This window comes from Haliotis cracherodii, unplaced genomic scaffold (assembly GCF_022045235.1).
Source record: "Haliotis cracherodii isolate W230 unplaced genomic scaffold, xgHalCrac1.p SCAF_14, whole genome shotgun sequence".
Classification (NCBI taxonomy): domain Eukaryota; kingdom Metazoa; phylum Mollusca; class Gastropoda; order Lepetellida; family Haliotidae; genus Haliotis; species Haliotis cracherodii.
Window position 1 is genome coordinate 21,785,409 of NW_027266269.1, and position 23,382 is coordinate 21,808,790.

The following is a 23,382-nucleotide window of genomic DNA, read 5'->3' on the forward strand; positions in this document are numbered from 1 at the left end:
GCACGAGTATATCAACACGGGCTCACTGACGCAACCTGATTTCTCTCATGACGACGTGACTGAAACCTCAGACGGAATGCGGCTGTGAAGATATAAACGGGGTGGTATTTACAGTTCATGCTGATAGAACAAATGGGATACTCAGTCGATGAGAGGAGCTGTGTTCTTGTGCTTGTGTCAACAGAAGATGTAGGCATTGATGTGCTGACCGGCTGATCGCCGGTAGCGGTATATAGATAATATCCACAACGCTGATAGCATTTCTTGATTGATGAAATGAACAGTTTTAATGTAATTAATAGAACAAATACGCTAGTGGAAAATCCGCATTGCCAAGGATACGGTGTATGCAGTGTTGTGCTTTCAAAGAGGATATGTATTGAGGTAATTCCATTTTGTTAGGATATTGTATGAACAGCGTTGAGATTTCCTAGGATCTATTCTAAAGAAAGTCCACATTGCCAAGGATATGGTGTATGCGGTGTAAGGTTTACACAGATGATCTGATCTAGTGTAGCATCCACATTGATAAGGATACGTTGTGCGCAGTGCCTGGTTCCCCAGAGGATCTGTCCCATTGGTGAGAAACGTTGATAGAAACAGAGACACCTGAAGTGTGTTCATTTAAGGTGACTGTCGATAACGTTGACGAACCACAGGGGGTGTTCAGTCATGATTTACAACACACCGAGGACTAACATTAAAATGATCATCAAGAAGGCATGGAAGTCTTCCCAGGTCGCGTATTGAGATGTGTTGACTGTGGAACTGCAGTATCTTGACTTCGTGTATGGCGTATGAAGATATCTGTTATAAGTAACTATCTAAAGAGTAAGGTGTGAGGCAAGGTTGTCGTATACATACACCACTCTTGACCTCGTTTATGGTCCCATAAGCATTTGCTGTGTAAACACACAACTCATTTGTGGTTTAATATATATAGGCTGTATACATATATTCTGATCTCTTGTGTGATATAATACACGCTGGTACCATGGCAAACCAAAGTCCAAACAAGTCGTCATCCGTAACTCCGGACCAGATGGAATGTGGACAGTCGGACTGTGACGGGAGGGAAAGAAACTCTAGCAGCAGAGTGCTACTGCAGATCATAGTGTCAGCAATTTGTGGATTTTTGTTTGGTGTCGCACTTGAGAAAGCTCGGGGTAAGATAGAATTTATTGACTGTCTGATTTGTAAATGTCAAATCATAGCATGTACTATGCAGTATGGTGAATGGATGTATTGTGAAAATATACTACTTAAAAGAAGTTAAAGAACACCCGATTCTTTCATACTACTATAGTTAATCTGTCATGTATTGACAGCTGATGTAGAACGCTATTATTATATGTTTTGATAAAATGGAAATCACCCCTGATTACAAATGGGTTATTTTTTTGTAAAATCAACCATTCACATGTATTTTGCTACCTTACCCAAATCACCGTCTGAGGTAAACAGTCAAAACATAATATTGTGCCGAGAGTTCGCAGTTGTGACCACATTAATTAGTATCTAATATCCGTTAAACCCAATTATTGATATGTCTTGGCATTCTTTTGTATTGACATTTTTCATGAGACACGTGATGATCCGGGGGAGAATAGGTCTTCAGCAACTCATGCTTGCCGTAAGAGGCGACTTTGCTTGTCGTAAAAGGCGCCTTACGGGATCGGGTGGTCAGGCCCGCTGACTTGGTTGAAGCATGTCATCGTATCCCAATTGCATAGATCGATGCTCGTGATATCAGTCACTGGATTGTCTGGTCCAGACTCGATGTTTTACAGACCGCCTTCATATAGCTTGAATACTGCTGAGTGTGCCGTTAAACAACAAACAAACAAAACTTCTTTCATGAATAAATGTGGGGCGGTGGGGTTGCCTAGTGGTTAAAGCGTTTGCTTGTCACGCCAAAGAGTCGAGTTCGATTCCCGCACGGGTACAATGTGTGAGTCCCTCGCCGTAATATTGCTGAAAAATGCGCAAAACCAGACTCACCTACCCATGAGTGCAATAACCAACCAACCAACCAATATATGTTGTAAGATTTGGTTGTTACAGTATAAAGTTGAGATGATGGTAAATAGATAAACTGTATAACCATCAGATATACGATGGGGTTATATTAACATCTGTTATGAGATAGGACTGTCTTGACCATCTACTATGAGATGATGTTTCATTGACATCTGGCTTGAATTCATGTTGTCTACATATCTGCCACAAGATGATGTTGTGGTCTACTTAAACTGTCGATGATGGCCCAAACGAATCAAACAAGAATGGTCACTCGATGGTGATGTATTTGCTGCGGGTATCATAGGTTTGTTTTGGACTTTAAGTTTGCAGTGCTTCGGTGACTGTTTTCAGCCTAGTATCGTTTTGATGACGTTTGTAAATTTTCGGTCAAACCAAATTTCAAGTGTATACTTTCTTTTGCCCGGCAGTTTTTATGCGCCTTCTTTCAACTACACAGAACTAGATATATCTATGCTAAGTATATGGTAAGATCAAGTGTTATTAAATTAAAAAAGCCTCGTGAAAACTTGTAATTTATTTGAAAGTTGTATCGGTTTTACAGCTATTATTTTGAAAACCAAACCTAATATTATTGGTTAACAGCAGCAGAATATGTAGACTCAAAGCTACACACCACCTCCTGTTTGCGCTATCCTCAATTTAAATTTGCATTTATGTTACGCGTCGTATATGATTGTAGACTTAAAGACTATTTACTATGTCCCCCACGTCGGCAAACTTCAGAACATGTAATCATAGATGACGAGTTGAGAAGAGTAGATGGACACAGGTCTCGCGTCATGACAGACTGTGTTTATTGTGCAACAGAAACCACTTGGATGATGACTATTATCATTTACACATATACCCTGATTTCAACTACACTGACCCAGATATATCCACGTACATTGTAATGCCTCTTGAACACTAGTAATTTATCAGCATTACAAATGTTGTATAGGTTTTATTGAAATTATTTTCAAATCCATGAACTAATATTATTATTTAACAACAGCTGCTGTTGATTTTGTACTCTTTGGAACACACCTCCACCTGTCAGTGTCATTCTTAATAAAAATTAATATTTATTCTTCGCCCAATAACGTTTCGATAACGTTTGTACTTTTGTGGTCAATTCCAATCTTCAGGTTTATACTTTTCTTTGCCCCACAGTATATATGCCCAACTGCTTTCAACTATACAGAAATAGATATATCTATAACAAGTAAGACTCAATGTTATGATTTTTGTTTGTTGTTTAACGCAGCACTCAGCAATATTCCAGCTATAAGACGGCGGTCTGTAAATAATCGAGTCTTGGCCAGACGATCCAGTGATTGATATCATGAGCATCAATCGACGCAATTGGGGTCGTTGACATGCATCAACCAAGTCAGCGAGCCTGACCACCCGATCCCGTTAGTCGCCTCTTAACTTACGACAAGCATAGTCGCCTGTTACTGCAAGCATGGCTGCTGAAGACCTATCCTACCCCGGATCTTCACGGGTACCAAATGTTATGAAGTTAAATAGCCCGCTGAACACAAGTAATACATTACAATTACAAATGTTATATCCGATTTGTTGCTATTGTTTTAAAAATCGTGCATTAATATTATTGTTAAACAACATTGCTGACACTTCTGGACACCCTCTACCCCCACCCCACTATAAGTGCCATCCTCAAATTAAATTGATATTCATGTTACGCTTCACATATTTCATGGGGGCACGGGTAGCCCAGTCGTCTAAGGCGCTATTCGTAGTGCAGACTTGCGTCCCTTGGGCACGCCAGAAATTGTGGGTTCCAATCCCGGCTCGACCCGATTATGTTTCAAGGTTTGTCAACACCATACCCGTGCTTGTGGTTTTCCCCGAAGCGGTAAACGTCTGAGATCTACATCACTTCGGGCTTTCCTCCCACATTAAGCTGACACGCGGTGATATAACTGGAATACTGTTAAAAGCGGCTTTCAACCTAACTTACTCACATATTTCATATCTAATGAGCTGACGCTGTGAAGATGAATTTGTGTTGACGTTTCAAACTGTGATAAACTGTTATTGCTCAAACCACTGACTATGCCTTGCTCTTAACTTTAGTCGATAAATCGGTGCTACTCATAACTGACTCTGATAAGTACTAAATATGTACGGTTGTTTCATATCTCTGACCTACTACACTTGTCGCGTCTCATGCTGTACATTCCGCAAAGCGAGAGAGTCACGTCTCTAGTGAAGGACACTCCCGCCTATGTTGACCTAACTTTGAACTAACGTGTATGCTGTTGAGGCTCACACAACCCTGGACGAGGAACTTGTACTTGTGAATGCATCTCCTTACACAACAAATGTTTTCCCCCATTCAGCTATTCGTTCATTCATTCGTTTTTGTCGTTCGTCTAATGAATGATGATGATTTTAACATCAACATTAGACGAGTGAGTGAGTGAGTGAGTTTTGGTTTTACGCCGCTTTTAGCAATATTCCAGCAATATCACGGCGGGGACACCAGAAATGGGCTTCACACATTGAACCCATGTCGGGATTCGAACCCAGGTCTTCGGCGTGACGAGCGAACGCTTTAACCGCTAGGCTACCCGATCGCCCCTCAACATTAGACGAGCTAATAGCAGCTACGATAGACTCGGTGGTTCGTCTTTTGTTTGTTTGTTGTTTAACGCCGCACGCAGCAATATTCCAGCGATATGACGGTGGCCTGTAAATAATCGAGTCTGAACCAGATTCCAGTGATTGATATTATGAGCAACGTTCCACGACCTCTAAATACGATGCACTCCATCAACCAAGTCACCAAGCCTGGCCAGTTAATCCCCTCTGACGATCAGCGTAGGTTGCCTGGATCCCCGCGGGGCAATTTGTATTGATGTTGACGACGAATACAGTAATTGTCCGGAAACATCAGAGTCCAGACTAACGAGGTTCCTCTGTTCCACGATTGTCTCGTGTTTCTCTTAAAGGACCGGTCCTACTAGTCCTGCACCCTAACTGTGGAATATGTATATTTCATGAAAAAACAACAATCTAGATATTATACAAAAGCAAGCCTAGCCAGCTCTTGCTAACTCTATTCCACACTATGAAATCAGCATCGGGAAAATTATTTGTATAATTGTAGAGATTTCATAGACTAAATGTTAGACTTAATGTTAGTCTACGGCCCTACGTTTTATGTAAACACCGTTAACTATCACATATGTCCGATCATAGTCAGTATTCTAAGACTGTCTAATTTACCCCGTGAAACGAGGACGTATCGAATTTCTCTTCAAGTGGTCGACACTGTGAAGATCCGGGTTAGAACGGGTCTTCAGCAACCCATGCTTGTCGCAAGAGGCGACTAACGGGCATCGCTGACTTGGTTGATGCATATCACCGTATCCCGTTTACATAGATCGATGCTCATGATGTCAATCAATGGATTGCCTGGCCCAGCTTCGATTATTTACAGTCCGCTGTCATGTAGCTGGAATATTGTTGAGTGCAGCGTTAAACAACAAACACACAAAACAAAACAAACAACTGAAGCTGGTCATGGTGCGTGCGCAGGGTATGTAGCCCATGGAACACTTCGCCTGTCGAAACGAGTTTCACTAGAAAGGTTGATAAGGGCCCCCAAGAACGTTCCTCTCTGGTTAACCTGCCAATTAGTTTATATTTATGAGATTCCCAGTTAAACTTAGAACCAGTCACCTGATGAACACGTCAAGCAATCGTTGTCTCATACTCAGAATTCCCGAGGACAATAATAGGACTGCAACAGTATATAAACCATATTTTAAACGCACGGTGTTAATTGTAGAAACGATCATATAATTGACTCAATACTAAAAACGTATGCATGAGAAATAGGCTGGCCCTCTTCTCTCGAGTTGTTATAAAAGAGCAGCCCTATACTTACCAATATACATAGGCGCTGTAATGACTAGTATCTCCCTCCGCTTGGCTGAGCATGTATATCAAAATGGCGAGTTTAACAGTCATTAATTATTGATTATCCGCCATGAAGGGTTATATGCGCTTCAGATGATTGTAATGCCTAGCGGGGCGTGTAAGGAATGTAAACTGCTTTGCTTAAATGGTGGATGTAAAGTATGCCACATTGACAATGCTGCGGATAGAGTATGACACATTAATAACGCTAGGCGAGGAGTCCGAGATGATGCTAGAGCTAGGTGTTCCCATGTGGTGTAAACAGATGAAAACAAGATCGGATTAGATTGCAATTTCATTTTTATATTCGACTTCCTTTTAATTCTTGCATCAATCCGAAATGCCGCTTAATGAAATTCCAAAAGAAGAACATGCAATATTAAACAGACAATATAAAATTGGTTTAACATCAAAAGTCACATCGGCAGTATTTTATCCACCCTAGAAAATATTAAAACCTCCGATGATGAACAATATTTAAGACAACTAGGTTTTCACAAGTATCCTGGGAAAATGATTTGGCCAAACATAATACAAAAATTATCAAGATGTTTCTCGGCTGAAAACAATCGCCGAAACTTCAAGGTCCAAACACAACTGTGATGCTCGTATCAAATACATCACCATAGAAACCATTATTTTTCTTGTTTGTTTCATATTAAGCCATCATTAAACATGAATTTGGCCCGGAAGTTTTGGACGAGGTTATTAAATAGTGGCTTTAACTATCATGTTGTCTTACATGTCCTCCAAGGGAAATAACTATTTTAAGGCCTCAGTCACACATTCAGGAATTTTACTGCCGTCCTTGATAGGACCATTCCCGATTAAAATTTGTCAAAAGTCTGATCGAGATCCTGTGATTCGTGGCGGGAAATTCACAAAATTCGTAAAATAATTTATCTTATCACAACAACAATCAGATATTGTTCAGGAAGCGTCCCGATTCAGCCGTTTACAGACGGATTTTGTCCCGATTCTCCAGTTCTCAATCCGAATCTGATCCGATTTGTATCTTCCGCATGGCAAAAGAACGACCGAATCTGTCCCGACAGTGTCCCGATTCTCCCGAATGCAAACCGACAGAGATAAGACAGTGATCGGACAGTGAAACGACAAATACATAGAGTATGGACTATTGACATGCTGGAGAAAGAATGTGATAAAGATATAAGGGACAAGGAGTATGACAAATGTATAATGTCAGGCATAGAGTATGGACTATTGACAATGCTGGAGATGAATGTGAAATAGTTATAAGGGACAAGGAGTATGACAAATGTATAATGTCAGGCATAGAGTATGGACTAGTGATAAAGCTGGAGATAGAGTATGAAATAGTTATAAGGGACAAGGAGTATGACAAATGTATAATGTCAGGCACAGAGTATGGACTATTGGCAATGCTGGAGATGAATATGAAATAGTTACATGGGACAAGGAGTATGACAAATGTATAATGTCAGGCATAGAGTATGGACTATTGACAATGCTGGAGATGAATATGAAATAGTTACATGGGACAAGGAGTATGACAAATGTATAATGTCAGGCATAGAGTATGGACTAGTGACAATGCTGGAGATAGAGTATGAAATAGTTACATGGGACAAGGAGTATGACAAATGTATAATGTCAGGCATAGAGTATGGACTATTGACAATGCTGGAGATGAATATGAAATAGTTACATGGGACAAGGAGTATGACAAATGTATAATGTCAGGCATAGAGTATGGACTATTGACAATGCTGGAGATGAATATGAAATAGTTACATGGGACAAGGAGTATGACAAATGTATAATGTCAGGCATAGAGTATGGACTAGTGACAATGCTGGAGATAGAGTATGAAATAGTTATAAGGGACAAGGAGTATGACAAATGTATAATGTCAGGCATAGAGTATGGACTATTGACAATGCTGGAGATAGAGTATGAAATAGTTATAAGGGACAAGGAGTATGACAAATGTATAATGTCAGGCACAGAGTATGGACTATTCACAATGCTTGAGATGAATGTGAAATAGTAACATGGGACAAGGAGTATGACAAATGTATAATGTCAGACATAGAGTATGGACTATTGATAATGCTCGAGATGAATGTGAAATAGTTAGATGGGACAAGGAGTATGACAAATGTATAATGTCAGGCATAGAGTATGGACTATTGACAATGCTGGAGATGAATGTGAAATAGTTACATGGGAGAAGGAGTATGACATATTTATATTGCGGGACATAAAGTATAAACATATTGATAATGTTCGATATAGCATATCAAAAAATGCTAACAATGGTCAAAGTGTGTGAAATATTGACAATGAGTATTACATATCGATACTACTATGCATAGTGTATATATATAAATCTAAATGAGTTCCCCTTATGGAACGAGTAAATAGGTCTGGTAAGCGACAAGTATAGTTGCCTTTTACGGCAAGTATGAGATGCTGAAGACCTATTCTCACCCGGATCTTTACGGGCTTGTCGTAAGAGGCGACGAACGGATCGGGTTATCAGTCTCACTGTCTTGGTTGATGCATGTCATCGTATCCCAACTGCGTAGATCGATGCTCATGATGTCAATCACCGGATTGTCTGGCCCAAACTATATTATTTACACACCGCCGTCATATAGCTGGAATATCACTGAGTGCAGCGTTAAACAACAACAAACAATTTATATCAGATTTTCAACAGCATATATCTGTCATCATTACCAGTGGAACAACTTCACTACAGATGGCAGTCTGCTACCGTTTGCATCCTCCGTGGATATTCCGGGTCAGAATTAATGCAGGTCGTAAGGGCGATCAAATGTATCAGGTGCTCAGACTCGGTCACTTGGTTGATAGCGTATCATTGTACCCAGACAACGTAGGTCGTTGCTCATAATATCGATCACTAGATTTTCGGGTCCAGACTTGATTATTTACAGGCCGTAGCTGTAATAGTGCCGAGTGCGGCGTTAAACAACTAAAAACCTTTACCACAACGTAAGTTCAATCAAAGCAACGGTCATGTTTGTTGACAATATGTCAGTTTAACCGCCATAAGCACATGGTTATAGATGAGCAGTGTGCTGTTGTATAGTGTGAAGAAAGCTAAAGGATATTAAACTAGACTGTTAATGTTGCAGTGTTCGAGCCTGAGTCTATCCGACTTCAGATGGTATTTGAAAAATGGATCATGCTGAAGATGTTTCTCGCTGCCGTGGCATCAGGTAGGACACTTGTCCTCTCGGCACCCGATCCTCTGTCACTGGTAGCGTGAGTGAGTTGGTCATTGGTAGAGTGAGTGAGTTGGTCATTGGTAGAGTGAGTGAATTTGTCATTGGTGGAGCGAGTGAGTTGGTAAGTTTGTAGAGCGAGTGAGTTGGTCATTGGTAGAGCGAGTGAGTTGGTCATTGGTGGAGCGAGTGAGTTGGTCATTGGTAGAGGGAATGAGTTGGTCATTGGTAGAGTGAGTGAATTGGTCATTGGTAGAGTGAGTGAGTTGGTCCGCGGTAGACTAGAATGGAAAGGGAATTGGGATAGTTTGGTAGTCAGAAGACACCGGTTCCATTTACATGATCAAACACGGCCGCTATGATTATTAACCCATCTGAAAATGCCATTTATGTAGAAACGTTTCGATGGAATCATATCCCGTCATGCAATTAATTCATATAATTAAAGAGACGATTTATAGAGTAAAAGTTTATCAAGCCGGTAGACCAAATATATGCCAAATATATGCGCAACGTGTATAGGGTATGTTTCAGTACATAAATGTCATTGTAATCAGACCCCTCAACACATAAGAGGCACCGTGTGGGCCTGCTTCTTGTGGTATCCGTTCGGCATGTATCATGTGAATTTTCTCTATTTGTGATAAGGGAAGTGTGGTGAATATTTTGTATTTGTGATAAGATTAGTGTTGTGAATACTTTGTATTTGTGATGAGAGAAGTGTGGGGAATATTTTGTATTTGTGATAAGATTAGTGTAGTGAATAGTGTTTATTTATGATTAGATTAGTGTTGTGAATACTTTGTATTTGTGATGAGGGTAGTGTGGTTGAATATTTTGTATTTGTGATAAGATTAGTGTTGTGAATACTTTATATTTGTGATGAGAGTAGTGTTGTGAATATTCTATATTTGTGATAAGGGAAGTGTGGTGAATATTTTGTATTTGTGATAAGATTAGTGTTGTGAATACTTTGTATTTGTGATGAGAGAAGTGTGGGGAATATTTTGTATTTGTGATAGGATTAGTGTAGTGAATAGTTTATATTTGTGAAGAGAGAAGCGTTGTGAATATTTTGTATTTGTGATTAGAGTAGTGTGGTGAATATTTTGTATTTGTGATAAGATTAGTGTTGTGAATATTTTGTATTTGTGAAGAGAGAAGCGTTGTGAATATTTTGTATTTGTGATTAGAGTATTGTGGTGAATATTTTGTATTTGTGATAAGATTAGTGTTGTGAATATTTTGTATTTGTGATGAGGGTAGTGTGGTGAATATTTTGCATTTGTGATAAGATTAGTGTTATGAATACTTGATATTTGTGATGTGAGGAGTGTGGTGAATATTTTGTATTTGTGATAAGATTAGTGTAATGAATACTTGATATTTGTGATGTGAGTAGTGTGGTGAATATTTTGCATTTGTGTGAGATTAGTGTTGTGAATAATTTGTTTTTCTGAAGAGAGGAATGAATTTGGTGAATACATGTTGTTTTTGGTAAGTGTGATGCGTTTAGTGAAACCATTGTATTTGTGATTTAAATGATCAATTTTGGTGAACACTTGGCATGTAAGGGGAGAGTGAAGAGTTTTGTGAATACATTGGATTAATGGTGAGAGTGATGAATTTGGTGAATACATTGTAGTTGTGGTGAAGGTGATGGTGAATACATCAGAATTATGTACTGGTATATGGTGAGTTGGTGAGTGTCAGTCTCTTCCTGTTCCAGGGCAGCTGTTCCTGGCTATACTCTCCGTTGTTCCCCACACGAAGTACAGGTTTGAACAGGCCAGCTCGGAGTTTGTCCAGTGCTTCGCAGACAAGGGTCTGCTGACCAGTTCCGTAGGTCCGCTCATTTTGGGCGCTGGGATGACACTAGGAGGAGCGGTGAGTGATAGATGTGCGCTGACAGTAACACCTCCCTCTAAGTCATAATAAATTAAATAATGTGCGTACCTATATTGCGCTCCCCTCCATACACAAGGTGCATTCACAATTATTCATTGAATCCGTGTGCACTCGATTTTCATTCTCAGCTCCCTGGGGAGTTTACAACCTAATATATAATCACATGATCATGAACCAAACAATCCAGTAATTGATATTGTGAACATTTCGGGCTAGAACTCGATTACTTGCAATGCGCCATGATAGCTCTGGAATATTGTGGACTACTATTGTGCTGGTGATTGTGGTGTGCCTTACATATATGCTATGCCTGATCTGTAACGTAATGTTTTGTATGTAGTGCCTGTTAATATTTCAGTGTCCTGGGATGGTGCTAATTCAAGTGGGAGCCTGGGTTCCTAACGCCAGTGAGTATTTGTAGAATGTCAATACCAGATTACTTCTTCCAGAGCATCACCATCCTCAGCTACAAGTTCCAGCCAGGGTTATCCTAACGATCTTATTGTCCGATCCTTGTCTGCACTGTATCCGTGCTTGTGGATTTCACTTCGGATTATTCTAAACACAGTCTATTCTGAAAAGTGAAAGCATTTGGAACAATGTTAGTGAGACAGATTAGCGAATACCCTCTCTGCCTGCTATTTACCTTTGTAATAATTTTCGTTGTTTTATGCCAATCGCATTACAATTTGACCTTTTCCTCCGCTATCGTGCCTATATCTGGACACGCCCATTAGAGGTCGCGCGGGGTAAACTTTATAATCAGCCAATCAGTGTCGAGGCTTCTAAAATCTCGGGAGGAGTGATCGAAGTATCAAACAAGCATACTTGATCTCAAAAACAAACATGATCGGAGACTTCCGACTTTCAAAAAATACAGCCGCGTCATTTTATTGTTGTTGATATATTATACACACTATTGTTTCTGAGCGGCAAAAGGAGCAGTATCGAAAAGCACATTTGTGTTCTGTGTTTTTTTATTTGTACAAATCAAAATTAGGGATGCAGGTGTGATCTGAAATGCTGTTCCAAATGTCGTTATTCCCATTTCACATTCACTCACTTCACATTCCCTGACGCTATCACGGGGTCCTGCGACTTGAGACCCATCATCCTTTGATTCCCTTCGCTACCTGTCGGCAAATCAGCGTTTGTGATTTGTGTAAGGTATTGTCTACATGTCAATATTATTTCAGTCTTCACACTACTTGGAGCTTTAATAGGGGCGTTGCTGTATGGTCTTGTTGCAACAACCGTCACCAGGATCACCAGACCGAACAATCCCTTTAAATTTCATCAGTGAGTTTTTGTGATGTATGCTCAACAAAAGAAGAAAATGATCATGAATAAAGTACAGAAAACTACGGTTATAACGAACTAAAATGGACCACTGATTTTAGTTCGTTATAACTGTAGTTCGTTATAAGCATATATACAACATCTATACAGCAAATGGCCGGGGTAAGTTCAGTTCGTAATATCCGTCAATTCGTTATAAGCGTGTTCGTTATAAACGTATTTTACTGTAAACACCAATGTTTGAAGGTTGCTAAACTGAAACAAACGATACTGTTTTCAGCCTAGTAACGTTTTGATAACGTTAGTGATTATTTGGATAAATTCAGTTTTCAAGTTTAAACTTTCCTTTGCCCGGCAGTTTACATGTATTCTATGTATTTGTAGTAACATGTAGTAACATGTAGTAACATGTAGTAACATTTTAACAAACCAAAACCTATTGTTTCATGCAATTTGTGCGAGTGGCGTGTGCTGACGACAGAGCAGGACATGTTTACCCTTTTCGCGAACACTTGATGGCGTCACTGATTTTCAGTGATCCATTCATAAAATTTCCACCACCGGATCAGAAGGTCTGTGGTTCGAATCCCATCACGGGACTAGGAAATGTTATGGCCGCTACACTAACACCAGATGATGGTAGGTTTGAATACCATAGTTAGGCGTTACACACCAACCAACTAACCATAACAGGTTTCATTTGTAAACATCTCAGTCCCAAACACTGCACCCGTGAAGATCCGGGGAAGAATAGGTCTTCAGCAACCAATGTTTGCCGTAAAAGGCGGCTTACGGCATCAGGTGGTCAGTCTTGATGACTTGGTTGATGCATGTCATCCATCCCAATTGCGATGCTCATGATATCAATCACTGGATTGTCTGGTCGAGACTCGATTATTTACAGACCGCCGTCTTAAAGTTGGAATATTGCTGAGTGCGGCCTTAAACGACAACAAATCCAACCAACCAACCTTAACACTGCACGGTTATTTATACGGCGCCAAGTACAGCAATCCTCCACTCATTGTTCCAGAATACACACGAAACTCAACAAGCCGTACATCATGTTCGCCCTTCCCATGGCGGTGATGCTTGGAGTCGTGGTGTTTCTACTGGAGTTCTACATTCCGTACCAACAAGATGTAAAAGTAAGGAGATTGTACAGCACTTCGTTTACTTTCCTTTCCACATTCAGAAAGAAATACTAGTATATTACATAAACTGTCTAGTGCACTGAATGAGGGCGTCAGTTTGGCAAATACTCGCGACGAAACAAGTATTTCACTAACGTGTCTATGTATAACATTATATATTAAGTTCTCTTTCGAAATGCGCAGATTGCCAGTTAAACGTATTTATATAGTACTAAGAGGGGCGGTCGGATAGCCTAGTGGTTAACGCGTTTGCTCGTCACGCCGAAGATCCGGGTTCGATTCCGACATGGGTACAGTGTGTAAAACCCATTTCTGGTGTCCCCCGCCGTGATATTACTGGAATATTGCTAAAAGCGGCTTAAAACCATACTTACTCACTCACTTTATGTGGGACTGTGGGATTGCCTTGTGGTTAAAGCGATCGCTCGTCACGTCAGTGACAGTATTTATATAGTACTGAGAGTCTGTAAGAAAGATGATTAGATTCATGTTTACTTGTTATTCTAATGTCAAAAGATTGTTTGGATGTTTGTTTGTTGTTTATCGGGTGGCCCAGTTGCGTCACTTTGGCACGCCAGAAACCTATGATTGTGAATTCGAATCCCGGTTTGCCCCGATTATGTTTCTAGGTTTGTCAGCACCATACCCGTGCTCGTGGGTTTCACCGAAGTGGTAAACGTCTGAGACCTTCATCACTCCGGGCTTTCCTCCCACATTAAGCTGACACGCAGCGATATAACTGGAATACTGGAAAACCCAACTCACTCACTCACTGACTCCCAATTGCGTGGATCGATGCTCATGGTGTCAATCACTGGATTGTCTGGTACAGACTCGATTATTTACATACCGCCGTCATATAGCTGGAATATTGCTGAGTGCGGCGTCAAACAACATACAAACAAACAAACACACAAACAAACGTTGGAACGGCGGGGATGGACTAGTGGTTGAAGCGTTCGCGCGTCATGCAGAACGTCCAGGTGACTTTCTCACTGTACAGTGTAGGTACACATTACTGGTGTACCTCGCCGATGTATTGCCTGGTTGGGTTTGTTTGTTTGTTTGTTTGTTTGCTTTCTTTTTTTTCTTTTTTTTTGGGGGGGGGGGGGGGAATGTGAGAGTATACTATTCATGCATTTCCTTACTTCATTTGCAGCGGCCGGAAAAGTTATCCTACAACATCATCAAGACCATTGCATGGCCTCCGTATGTCTCAGGTGAGAACAGTCATATAAGCGGAGTCAGTGACTGCGTGAGATCACGATTCTTTGACCAGTTTTCCAGTTATATGACGGCGTGTCAGCTTAAGGGACGAATTGTGGTGTCTGAGGCGACTGGTAAGAATCAATGACGCACATGCCCTCCTTTTCTCTCGTGTGGAAATATCAATAATGACAGTGTCTTGTTATTTTGATATTCTCGAGAGTTGGGGATGTCGGTTGCAGGGGCTATTTTGAAGAAAACATGTATTACTTTGTTCAAGAAAAAAACTTGAAAAATTATTCTGGGCAACAATCACTAAATAAAAACCAACATATATTGAATATACTTGATCTTGTTTTCAAGTGTTTGAGGTTTTATCTCTCCACAGAACACATATACAACAAATGGAAATACAAGCGACAAAATCCTTTCCATGATAAGAATAATAACTGCTAAAAGCAGAGTCCATTGTGCGTGACTGTTGTTGCTGTGTATGTTGTGCGTGACTGTTGTTGCTGTGAATTATGTACCTGATTGTTGTGGCTGTGTGTTGTTGCTGTATATGTTGTGCGTGACTGTTGTTGCTGTGAATGTTGTGCCTGAGTGTTGTTGGTGTGTATGTTGTGCCTGTGTGTTGTTGGTGTGTATGTTGTGCCTGAGTGTTGTTGGTGTGTATGTTGTGCCTGTGTGTTGTTGGTGTGTATGATGTGCCTGAGTGTTGTTGGTGTGTATGTTGTGCCTGTGTGTTGTTGGTGTGTATGTTGTGCCTGAGTGTTGTTGGTGTGTATGTTGTGCCTGTGTGTTGTTGGTGTGTATGATGTGCCTGAGTGTTGTTGGTGTGTATGATGTGCCTGAGTGTTTTGACTGTGTATGTTGTGTCTGTGTGTTGTTGGTGTGTATGATGTGCCTGAGTGTTGTTGGTGTGTATGTTGTGCCTGAGTGTTGTTGGTGTGTATGATGTGCCTGAGTGTTGTTGGTGTGTATGTTGTGCCTGTGTGTTGTTGGTGTGTATGTTGTGCCTGAGTGTTGTTGGTGTGTATGTTGTGCCTGTGTGTTGTTGGTGTGTATGATGTGCCTGAGTGTTGTTGGTGTGTATGATGTGCCTGAGTGTTTTGACTGTGTATGTTGTGTCTGTGTGTTGTTGGTGTGTATGTTGTGCCTGAGTGTTGTTGGTGTGTATGTTGTGTCTGTGTGTCGTTGGTGTGTATGTTGTGCCTGAGTGTTGTGACTGTGTATGTTGTGCCTGTGTGTTGTTGGTGTGTATGTTGTGCCTGAGTGTTGTTGGTGTGTATGTTGTGCCTGTGTGTTGTTGGTGTGTATGTTGTGCCTGTGTGTTGTTGGTGCTGTGAATGTTGTGCCTGAGTGTTGTTGGTGTGTATGTTGTGCCTGTGTGTTGTTGCTGCATATATTGTGCCTGAGTGTTGTGACTGTGAATGTTGTGCCTGTGTGTTGTTGGTGTGTATGTTGTGCCTGTGTGTTGTTGCTGTGAATGTTGTGCCTGAGTGTTGTTGCTGTGAATGTTGTGCCTGAGTGTTGTTGGTGTGTATGTTGTGCATGTGTGTTGTTGTAGTGAATGTTGTGTCTGTGTGTTGTTAGTGTGTATGTTGTGCCTGAGTGTTGTTGCTGTGAATGTTGTGCCTGAGTGTTGTTGGTGTGTATGTTGTGCATGTGTGTTGTTGTACCGAATGTTGTGTCTGTGTGTTGTTGGTGTGTATGTTGTGCCTGAGTGTTGTTGCTGTGAATGTTGTGCCTGTGTGTTGTTGCTGTGAATGTTGTGTCTGAGTGTTGTTGGTGTGTATTTTGTGCCTGAGTGTTGTTGGTATGTATGTTGTGTCTGAGTGTTGTTGGTGTGTATGTTGTGCCTGAGTGTTGTTGGTGTGTATGTTGTGCCTGAGTGTTGTTGTTGTGTATGTTGTGCCTGAGTGTTGTGACTGTGTATGTTGTGCCTGTGTTTTGTTGGTGTGTATGTTGTGCCTGAGTGTTGTTGGTGTGTATGTTGTGCCTGTGTGTTGTTGCTGTGAATGTTGTGCCTGAGTGTTGTTGGTGTGTATGTTGTGCCTGAGTGTTGTTGGTATGTATGTTGTGCCTGTGTGTTGTTGCTGTGAATGTTGTGCCTGAGTGTTGTTGGTGTGTATGTTGTGCCTGAGTGGTGTTGGTGCGTATGTTGTGCCTGAGTGTTGTTGGTGTGTATCTTTTGCCTGAGTGTTGTTGGTGTGTATGTTGTGCCTGAGTGTTGTTGTTGTGTATGTTGTGCCTGAGTGTTGTTGGTGCGTATGTTGTGCCTGAGTGTTGTTGGTGTGTATCTTTTGCCTGAGTGTTGTTGGTGTGTATGTTGTGCCTGAGTGTTGTTGTTGTGTATGTTGTGCCTGAGTGTTGTGACTGTGTATGTTGTGCCTGTGTTTTGTTGGTGTGTATGTTGTGCCTGAGTGTTGTTGGTGTGTATGTTGTGCCTGTGTGTTGTTGCTGTGAATGTTGTGCCTGAGTGTTGTTGGTGTGTATGTTGTGCCTGAGTGTTGTTGGTATGTATGTTGTGCCTGTGTGTTGTTGCTGTGAATGTTGTGCCTGAGTGTTGTTGGTGTGTATGTTGTGCCTGAGTGGTGTTGGTGTGTATGTTGTGCCTGAGTGTTGTTGGTGTGTATCTTTTGCCTGAGTGCTGTTGGTGTGTATGTTGTGCCTGAGTGTTGTTGGTATGTATGTTGTGCCTGTGTGTTGTTGCTGTGAATGTTGTGCCTGAGTGTTGTTGGTGTGTATGTTGTGCCTGAGTGTTGTTGGTGTGAATGTTGTGCCTGAGTGTTGTTGGTGTGTATCTTTTGCCTGAGTGTTGTTGGTGTGTATGTTGTGCCTGAGTGTTGTTAGTGTGTATGTTGTGTCTGTGTGTTGTTGGTGTGTATGTTGTGCCTGAGTGTTGTGACTGTGTATGTTGTGCCTGTGTTTTGTTGGTGTGTATGTTGTGCCTTAGTGTTGTTGGTGTGTATGTTGTGCCTGAGTGTTGTGACTGTGTATGTTGTGCCTGTGTTTTGTTGGTGTGTATGTTGTGCCTGAGTGTTGTGACTGTGTATGTTGTGCCTGTGTTTTGTTGGTGTGTATGTTGTGCCTGAGTGTTGTTGGTGCGTATGTTGTGCCTGAGTGTTGTTGTTGTGAATTATGTGCATGAGTGTTGTTGTTGTGAATGTTGTGCCTGAGTGTTGTTGCTCTGTGTTGTTCCCATGTAAAGTGTGCCTGTGCCTGTGTCTGTGTCTGTGTTTGATTGAGTCATTATGTTTACATTTAGGCATCATCGTCGGGGTCCTACAAATGCCAGTCGTACTCGTCTTGGGCGACACTATTGGCGGAAGTACAAGCTATGTCACTATTACGTCACAGTGGGTTGTGTCAAAAACACTGCAGAAGAAACTTCCGTATATGGCAGCGAAACGAACCGGGATTGGCAACTGGTGGCAGGTAGGATATTTATTTTCGGTGAATTATAACACAAAATCATATTGAATTAACTCGGTATGACGTTTAAGACGATACCAGATTATTGTCCAGAAAGAATTCTTACCCGCACCGTCTACTTTCACCACTGTGCTTGCGGATAACCCAGGTTTTCGAGTTATGATTTGAAAATTTATTCTTAATACACAAAAGTCTTTCCTCGTATGAGCATGTCCTGTGCGTTACTGATCCAAAATGCAGTTAATAGATCATGCTTATATTAGAATGACACTACTATGTTTAAAAGTTGTAGAATCAGATCACAGTAATGTATGTGAATGTGTTATTGTTTTAACCGCAAGACTGTCACATTGACTTCCTGCTTACAAACCTCACATAACATATTTAGTACCGGCATTTAGACCAAAACTCATGTTACAGTATATTATTGTGTATAAGTCGCTGTTAACATTAACATTTCTCCTTTCCGATGTTTTAACCATTACTATATTTTGCCTTTACGTTAACGAATTGACTGATAAACACCAAGCAGTAGAATTATCCAAACGCCTTCTTGGTTTAGTGTGCCAGGTGTTCTTAAGTCTTGCATATGTTTACGTCAAGACAAGAAACCTTTATGTATAACAGCTTTTGTAATGTTTGTAACGGCATGTCAGGGCAACTTCTTGCCCATTCATCCTCAGTTGAATATTGAATAATGGCATTGGGTTCATATTTTTACATGTTAAATGTTCAAGAATCTACCCCAGATTGCATGGTATAATTAGATAGATATCCCATTGAAATCTTAGTAAAGCTGGGAATAGTGTCATATTGGGGCAAGCTTATGTCTTGTTGTGACCACAGGTCACCCCATATGTATTGTGTTATGTATTATTTGTCAAATAGTACTGATGGTTGTAAGTTTGCTTTACTAAAAAACGTTAAAACCATCCTCCAGGATACAGGCATGCCATTTGTTGGAAGTGCCCAGTGTCGCATGACTAAAAATAATGTAACATTAGTTTTAATAGAATACTGATCAATTGTAACAGACCTGGCGCACATCTGCAGAATGTTCATCAAAAGGATAATATTATGTATTGTTCAAACAATTACCTCACTTAGAACCCTATTTGTGACAATTACCCTATACATTTCGTATTTGGCTCACTAGAATAAGAACAACAAACCACAGACTCCCTTTTGAGACCGGACGATGGTGTAAAAATAAAACAGTAAAACAGAAAATGTAGTCTGTGTAATTTAACAGTGTGTAATGAATACCATTTCCTACTTGTACGCCCATCACTAATTAATCAACGAAAAGCCCTTTTACCAAAATATTTTTGTACCAATCCCACAGCTGAAACACGTATCAATCTAATTCAAAGTGATCATGTCCCCCTGCTAGTTAAACTCTCAAACCATATAAAAAAGTGTCTGTGTTTATTTTGACTTGTATGTGTTATGTGGTTATATATGTTGTAACGATGTATGTTCTTTGTGTCACTGTGTGTGATGTTTTAGAATAAAAAAGCTGCTCTGTTCTACAGAAGTAGGTTTAATGTACGAAAATAACCATATAACTTGGAAGCCAACAGAATTAAGCGGATAGAAGCCTGGGTGCCGTACAACGGCACCCAGTTAAATACTCAGAAAGTAAAGTAATGAGGGTTGGTGTTATAACAAAGAGCTGACTGACAATATACCAATAAAACGATCAGGATGTCCACTTGCGGGTAATGATAGAGTTAAGACACAGTAGAGTACCGTGCTGAATGCTGATCAGAGACACGAGGTCATCTGTTTACATGAACCTGGAATTTGAAAAACAGGTTCCTACCAATGATGACAGCTTGCATTTCCCATCGAGTTTCAATATGACCGTCATGTGAACCACGTTAGAAAGTATTTAATCCATTGGTAAGCCTTTCGTTAGAAAATGAACTCGTTATATAATGTAGTGCCTGAGTGGTTCTTTCTTTACTTCGTTTCATTTTGAATTTCTACCATCCAATCAATTTACCGTATTCGACGTAATAAGCGCCCAGCGAGCTCTCAAAATTAGAAATAGGGGGCTCTTATTAGAATATTATTTTGGTGGAAAAAAACATAGTTGAAAGATACATTTCGTGGTTTATGCTGACAGCCTGAAATGTTTATGTACGACAGATATATGTTTCCAGAATTTAATTGCCCATAAATAAGGGTGCATATAACACACGTGTGCGTATTATACCGAATTAATAAGTCTTGTATACATTGATCAGTCGGAAGGGATGCAAATTGGGCTTGTTCACTATACAATATATCAACAAATATCGCCGTGGGCGCTTATTAGAGCGGGGCGCTTATTACGTCGAATACGGTAGTCGCCTCTTACGACAGCAAAGGTTGGGACCTATTTATTCTAACCCGAAATCACAACGAATTGAAACCGTAAAAACTTTATATTAAATCGTTTACGTTCGTTAGGTGATCTACGTATGCTGTGCTATCATTGGTGGACTTGTGTCAGCGGTGACGTCACACTCATTAGCCTCGATCCAGGGTGTCGGGGTACTGGAAGGCTTCTTTGGTGGAATGTTGATGCTACTGGGGGCGAGGCTAGCTGCCGGGTGTACAAGGTAAGGCGAGACATATTTTCACGGTGTTCTTTTCTTGTCGTCTGGCCGCCACAAAACTGAAATATATTTCGAAGCGGCGTTATACCAAATTCATCCTCCTGCTTGACTGACATCGTAAAATTGATTTTTCCATGAGTGGCGCAACTCTTTTTTTATATCAAGAGATGAGGTAAATATGTCACTGGACAAGAAAGCCCAAATGTTCATTTCTTAATGTATTTGTTTACTGATATCTGTCTGAAAACAAAGGTGTAAATAAAACACAATGGAATTTTTCCGACATATAGTGACATTTCACTCGAGTGAAGTATTGATTCTCGATTTTCAGATACATATCATATTTCATCACACAAAAACCCATAACGAAACGTTATATTTCTCTATCTAAAATGCACCTCACAATTGTTTTAAAAATAAGGTTATTTTACTTGCCTTTGCATGTGTTTTTGCCGGTCGCCACCGTTGGGGCAGGACACGCACATCTTTTCCCGAACATCTAGTACCATCACCATTTGATGGTGTTTCCAAAACACGTTAATGAAATAGACGGTATAAACATTGGACTTTGCTTTCAGCAGAGATGTATTGTCATTATGATAAAATACTGTTGGATGGAAGCGATAAATTGGACAGTGGCTAAAAGAAGATTACTCATGTTAAAGCAAGGCAAAGTTACTTGGTGTTTTCCGGTTAGCAAATAAGTCCCTAGCAATCTATGCTTGTCGTATGAGGCACTATAGTGCATCAGGTAGTAAGGTTTGATTGACTGCGTGTCGTGTGGCGTTGCTCATAATATCAGTCACTGGTTTGTCTAGTTTTAGAGCCTCGTTCCACAAAGCGATTTTAGCCCAACGATTGTCTTAAGTCAATGCTAATATAAATTTATGTATGAGAGTAACGATCGTTTCAGCTATGAGATCGCTTTGTGGAACAGGGCCCAGGCTGCCATCAATTAGCTGGAATATTGCTGAGTGAAGCTTTAGACATAAAAAAGACAAGCCAAAACACATAAGATATTTTATATATTTTTTATATTTTTCAGTGGCCACGGTCTATCAGGAATGGGTATGCTCGCCTGGCTGAGTTTCATAGCAGTGCCGTTCATGTTTGGCGGGGCTATAGCAACAGCTTTCATCATGAGAGCAGTGAATGGTTCATTGGACCGTTACGTATGGACTACACTGAACTTGTGAACAGGAGGTGATGCCAATGCTGATCTCGACCGCCTGGTGTCTATGTCTAGTCGATATCCTGCAATGTGTGGTGCCAGTGTTCAGATCAGACCCTGTAACAGAACTGAAAATATCGGATGTATTGAGACATCCACAGTATTTGAGTGATCTTGATAATAAAATGTATGTTGACAATGGTGACGGAACGGAATATGATGCTACATTTTATTGAGAGTGGAATAGAATAGAAAGGACGTGTTGTGCATCAGTGTGGACCAATGTGCATTGTTCTTACTTGTTCTTAAAAGACTTCGGTGGCTCAGTCGTCTTGTACGCCATAATCCACTGTGCAGAGCTGCGTCCCTTAGGGGGTCCAGGAACCTTTGATCGTTGTTTCGAATCCTAGGTTCGCCCCGAGTAATTTACTGATGAAAAGAAAATAAGGAAACAATGAAAACTATAAGGACATAAGGTTTACACACAGTACATTTGAAATAGCGTCATACAAATGATTTAAATTTTGGCATGTGTTTTTATGCATTGTTTCTAACGATATTTGGTTGACACCTATGAAAGCATATTTTACTGTGTCTAAAAACTAAGTGTTCTCTTATTCAGTTTCATCAGTATAATTATGTATAAACTGAAAAAAAAAATTGTACACCACCAGTATATGCTACTGAAATAAAGGCGATGGTACACCCAGTTCACTCATCCATCGATGTTCAACAGTTTGGGACAACAAAGTTTGTGTAATCCTTTACTTCATTTCTGCAAAGTTACATCCTGTACATCATATTTGTATCGTCACATCCGTTTACTTCATTTCTGCAACTTTGCATCCTGTACATCATATTTGTAACGTCACATCCTTTTACTTCATTTCTGCAACGTTACATCCTGTACATCATATTTAAAAAGTCACATCCTGTACTTCATTTCTGCAACGTTGCATCATGTACTTCATTTCTGTAACGTTACATCCTGTACATCATATTTGTATCGTCACATCCTGTACTTCATTTCTGCAACGTTACATCCTGTACTTCATTTCTGCAACGTTACATCCTGTACATCCTGGTCATCATATTTGTAACGTCACATCCTGTACTTCATTTCTGCAACGTTACATTCTGTACCTCATTTCTGCAATGTTACATCCTGTACATCATATTTATAACGTTACATTCTGTACCTCATTTCTGCAACGTTACATTCTGTACCTCATTTCTGCAACGTTACATCCTGTACATCATATTTATAACGTTACATTCTGTACCTCATTTCTGCAACGTTACATCCTGTACTTCATATTTTTAACGTTACATCTGTACCTCATTTCTGCAACATTACATCCTTTACATCATATTTGTAACGTCACATC

At 40.3% G+C, this 23,382-nt stretch overlaps 1 protein-coding gene across 1 annotated transcript; it reads left to right on the plus strand.

The window, feature by feature from the left end:
- Window positions 1-22,719, plus strand: LOC139461085 (thiosulfate transporter TsuA-like). Its single transcript, XM_071242613.1, has 10 exons — window positions 1-1,166; window positions 9,123-9,206; window positions 10,942-11,099; window positions 11,479-11,527; window positions 12,317-12,419; window positions 13,453-13,567; window positions 14,733-14,793; window positions 18,051-18,220; window positions 20,675-20,826; window positions 21,869-22,719. The coding sequence occupies exons 1-10, from the start codon at window positions 995-997 to the stop codon at window positions 22,017-22,019; spliced, it is 1,215 nt and encodes a 404-aa protein (XP_071098714.1). The 5' UTR covers window positions 1-994; the 3' UTR covers window positions 22,020-22,719.
- The last annotated feature ends 663 nt before the right edge of the window (window positions 22,720-23,382 follow it).

What these genes read in the sequence shown, in the direction of transcription:
- LOC139461085 (XM_071242613.1), top strand. Translation starts at nt 995, where the DNA reads ATGGCAAACCAAAGTCCAAACAAGTCGTCATCCGTAACTCCGGACCAG. An exon ending in CGTACCAACAAGATGTAAAA is followed by an intron (nt 13,568 to 14,732) that starts GTAAGGAGATTG and finishes CTTCATTTGCAG; the next exon opens with CGGCCGGAAAAGTTATCCTA. An exon ending in GGATTGGCAACTGGTGGCAG is followed by an intron (nt 18,221 to 20,674) that starts GTAGGATATTTA and finishes TACGTTCGTTAG; the next exon opens with GTGATCTACGTATGCTGTGC.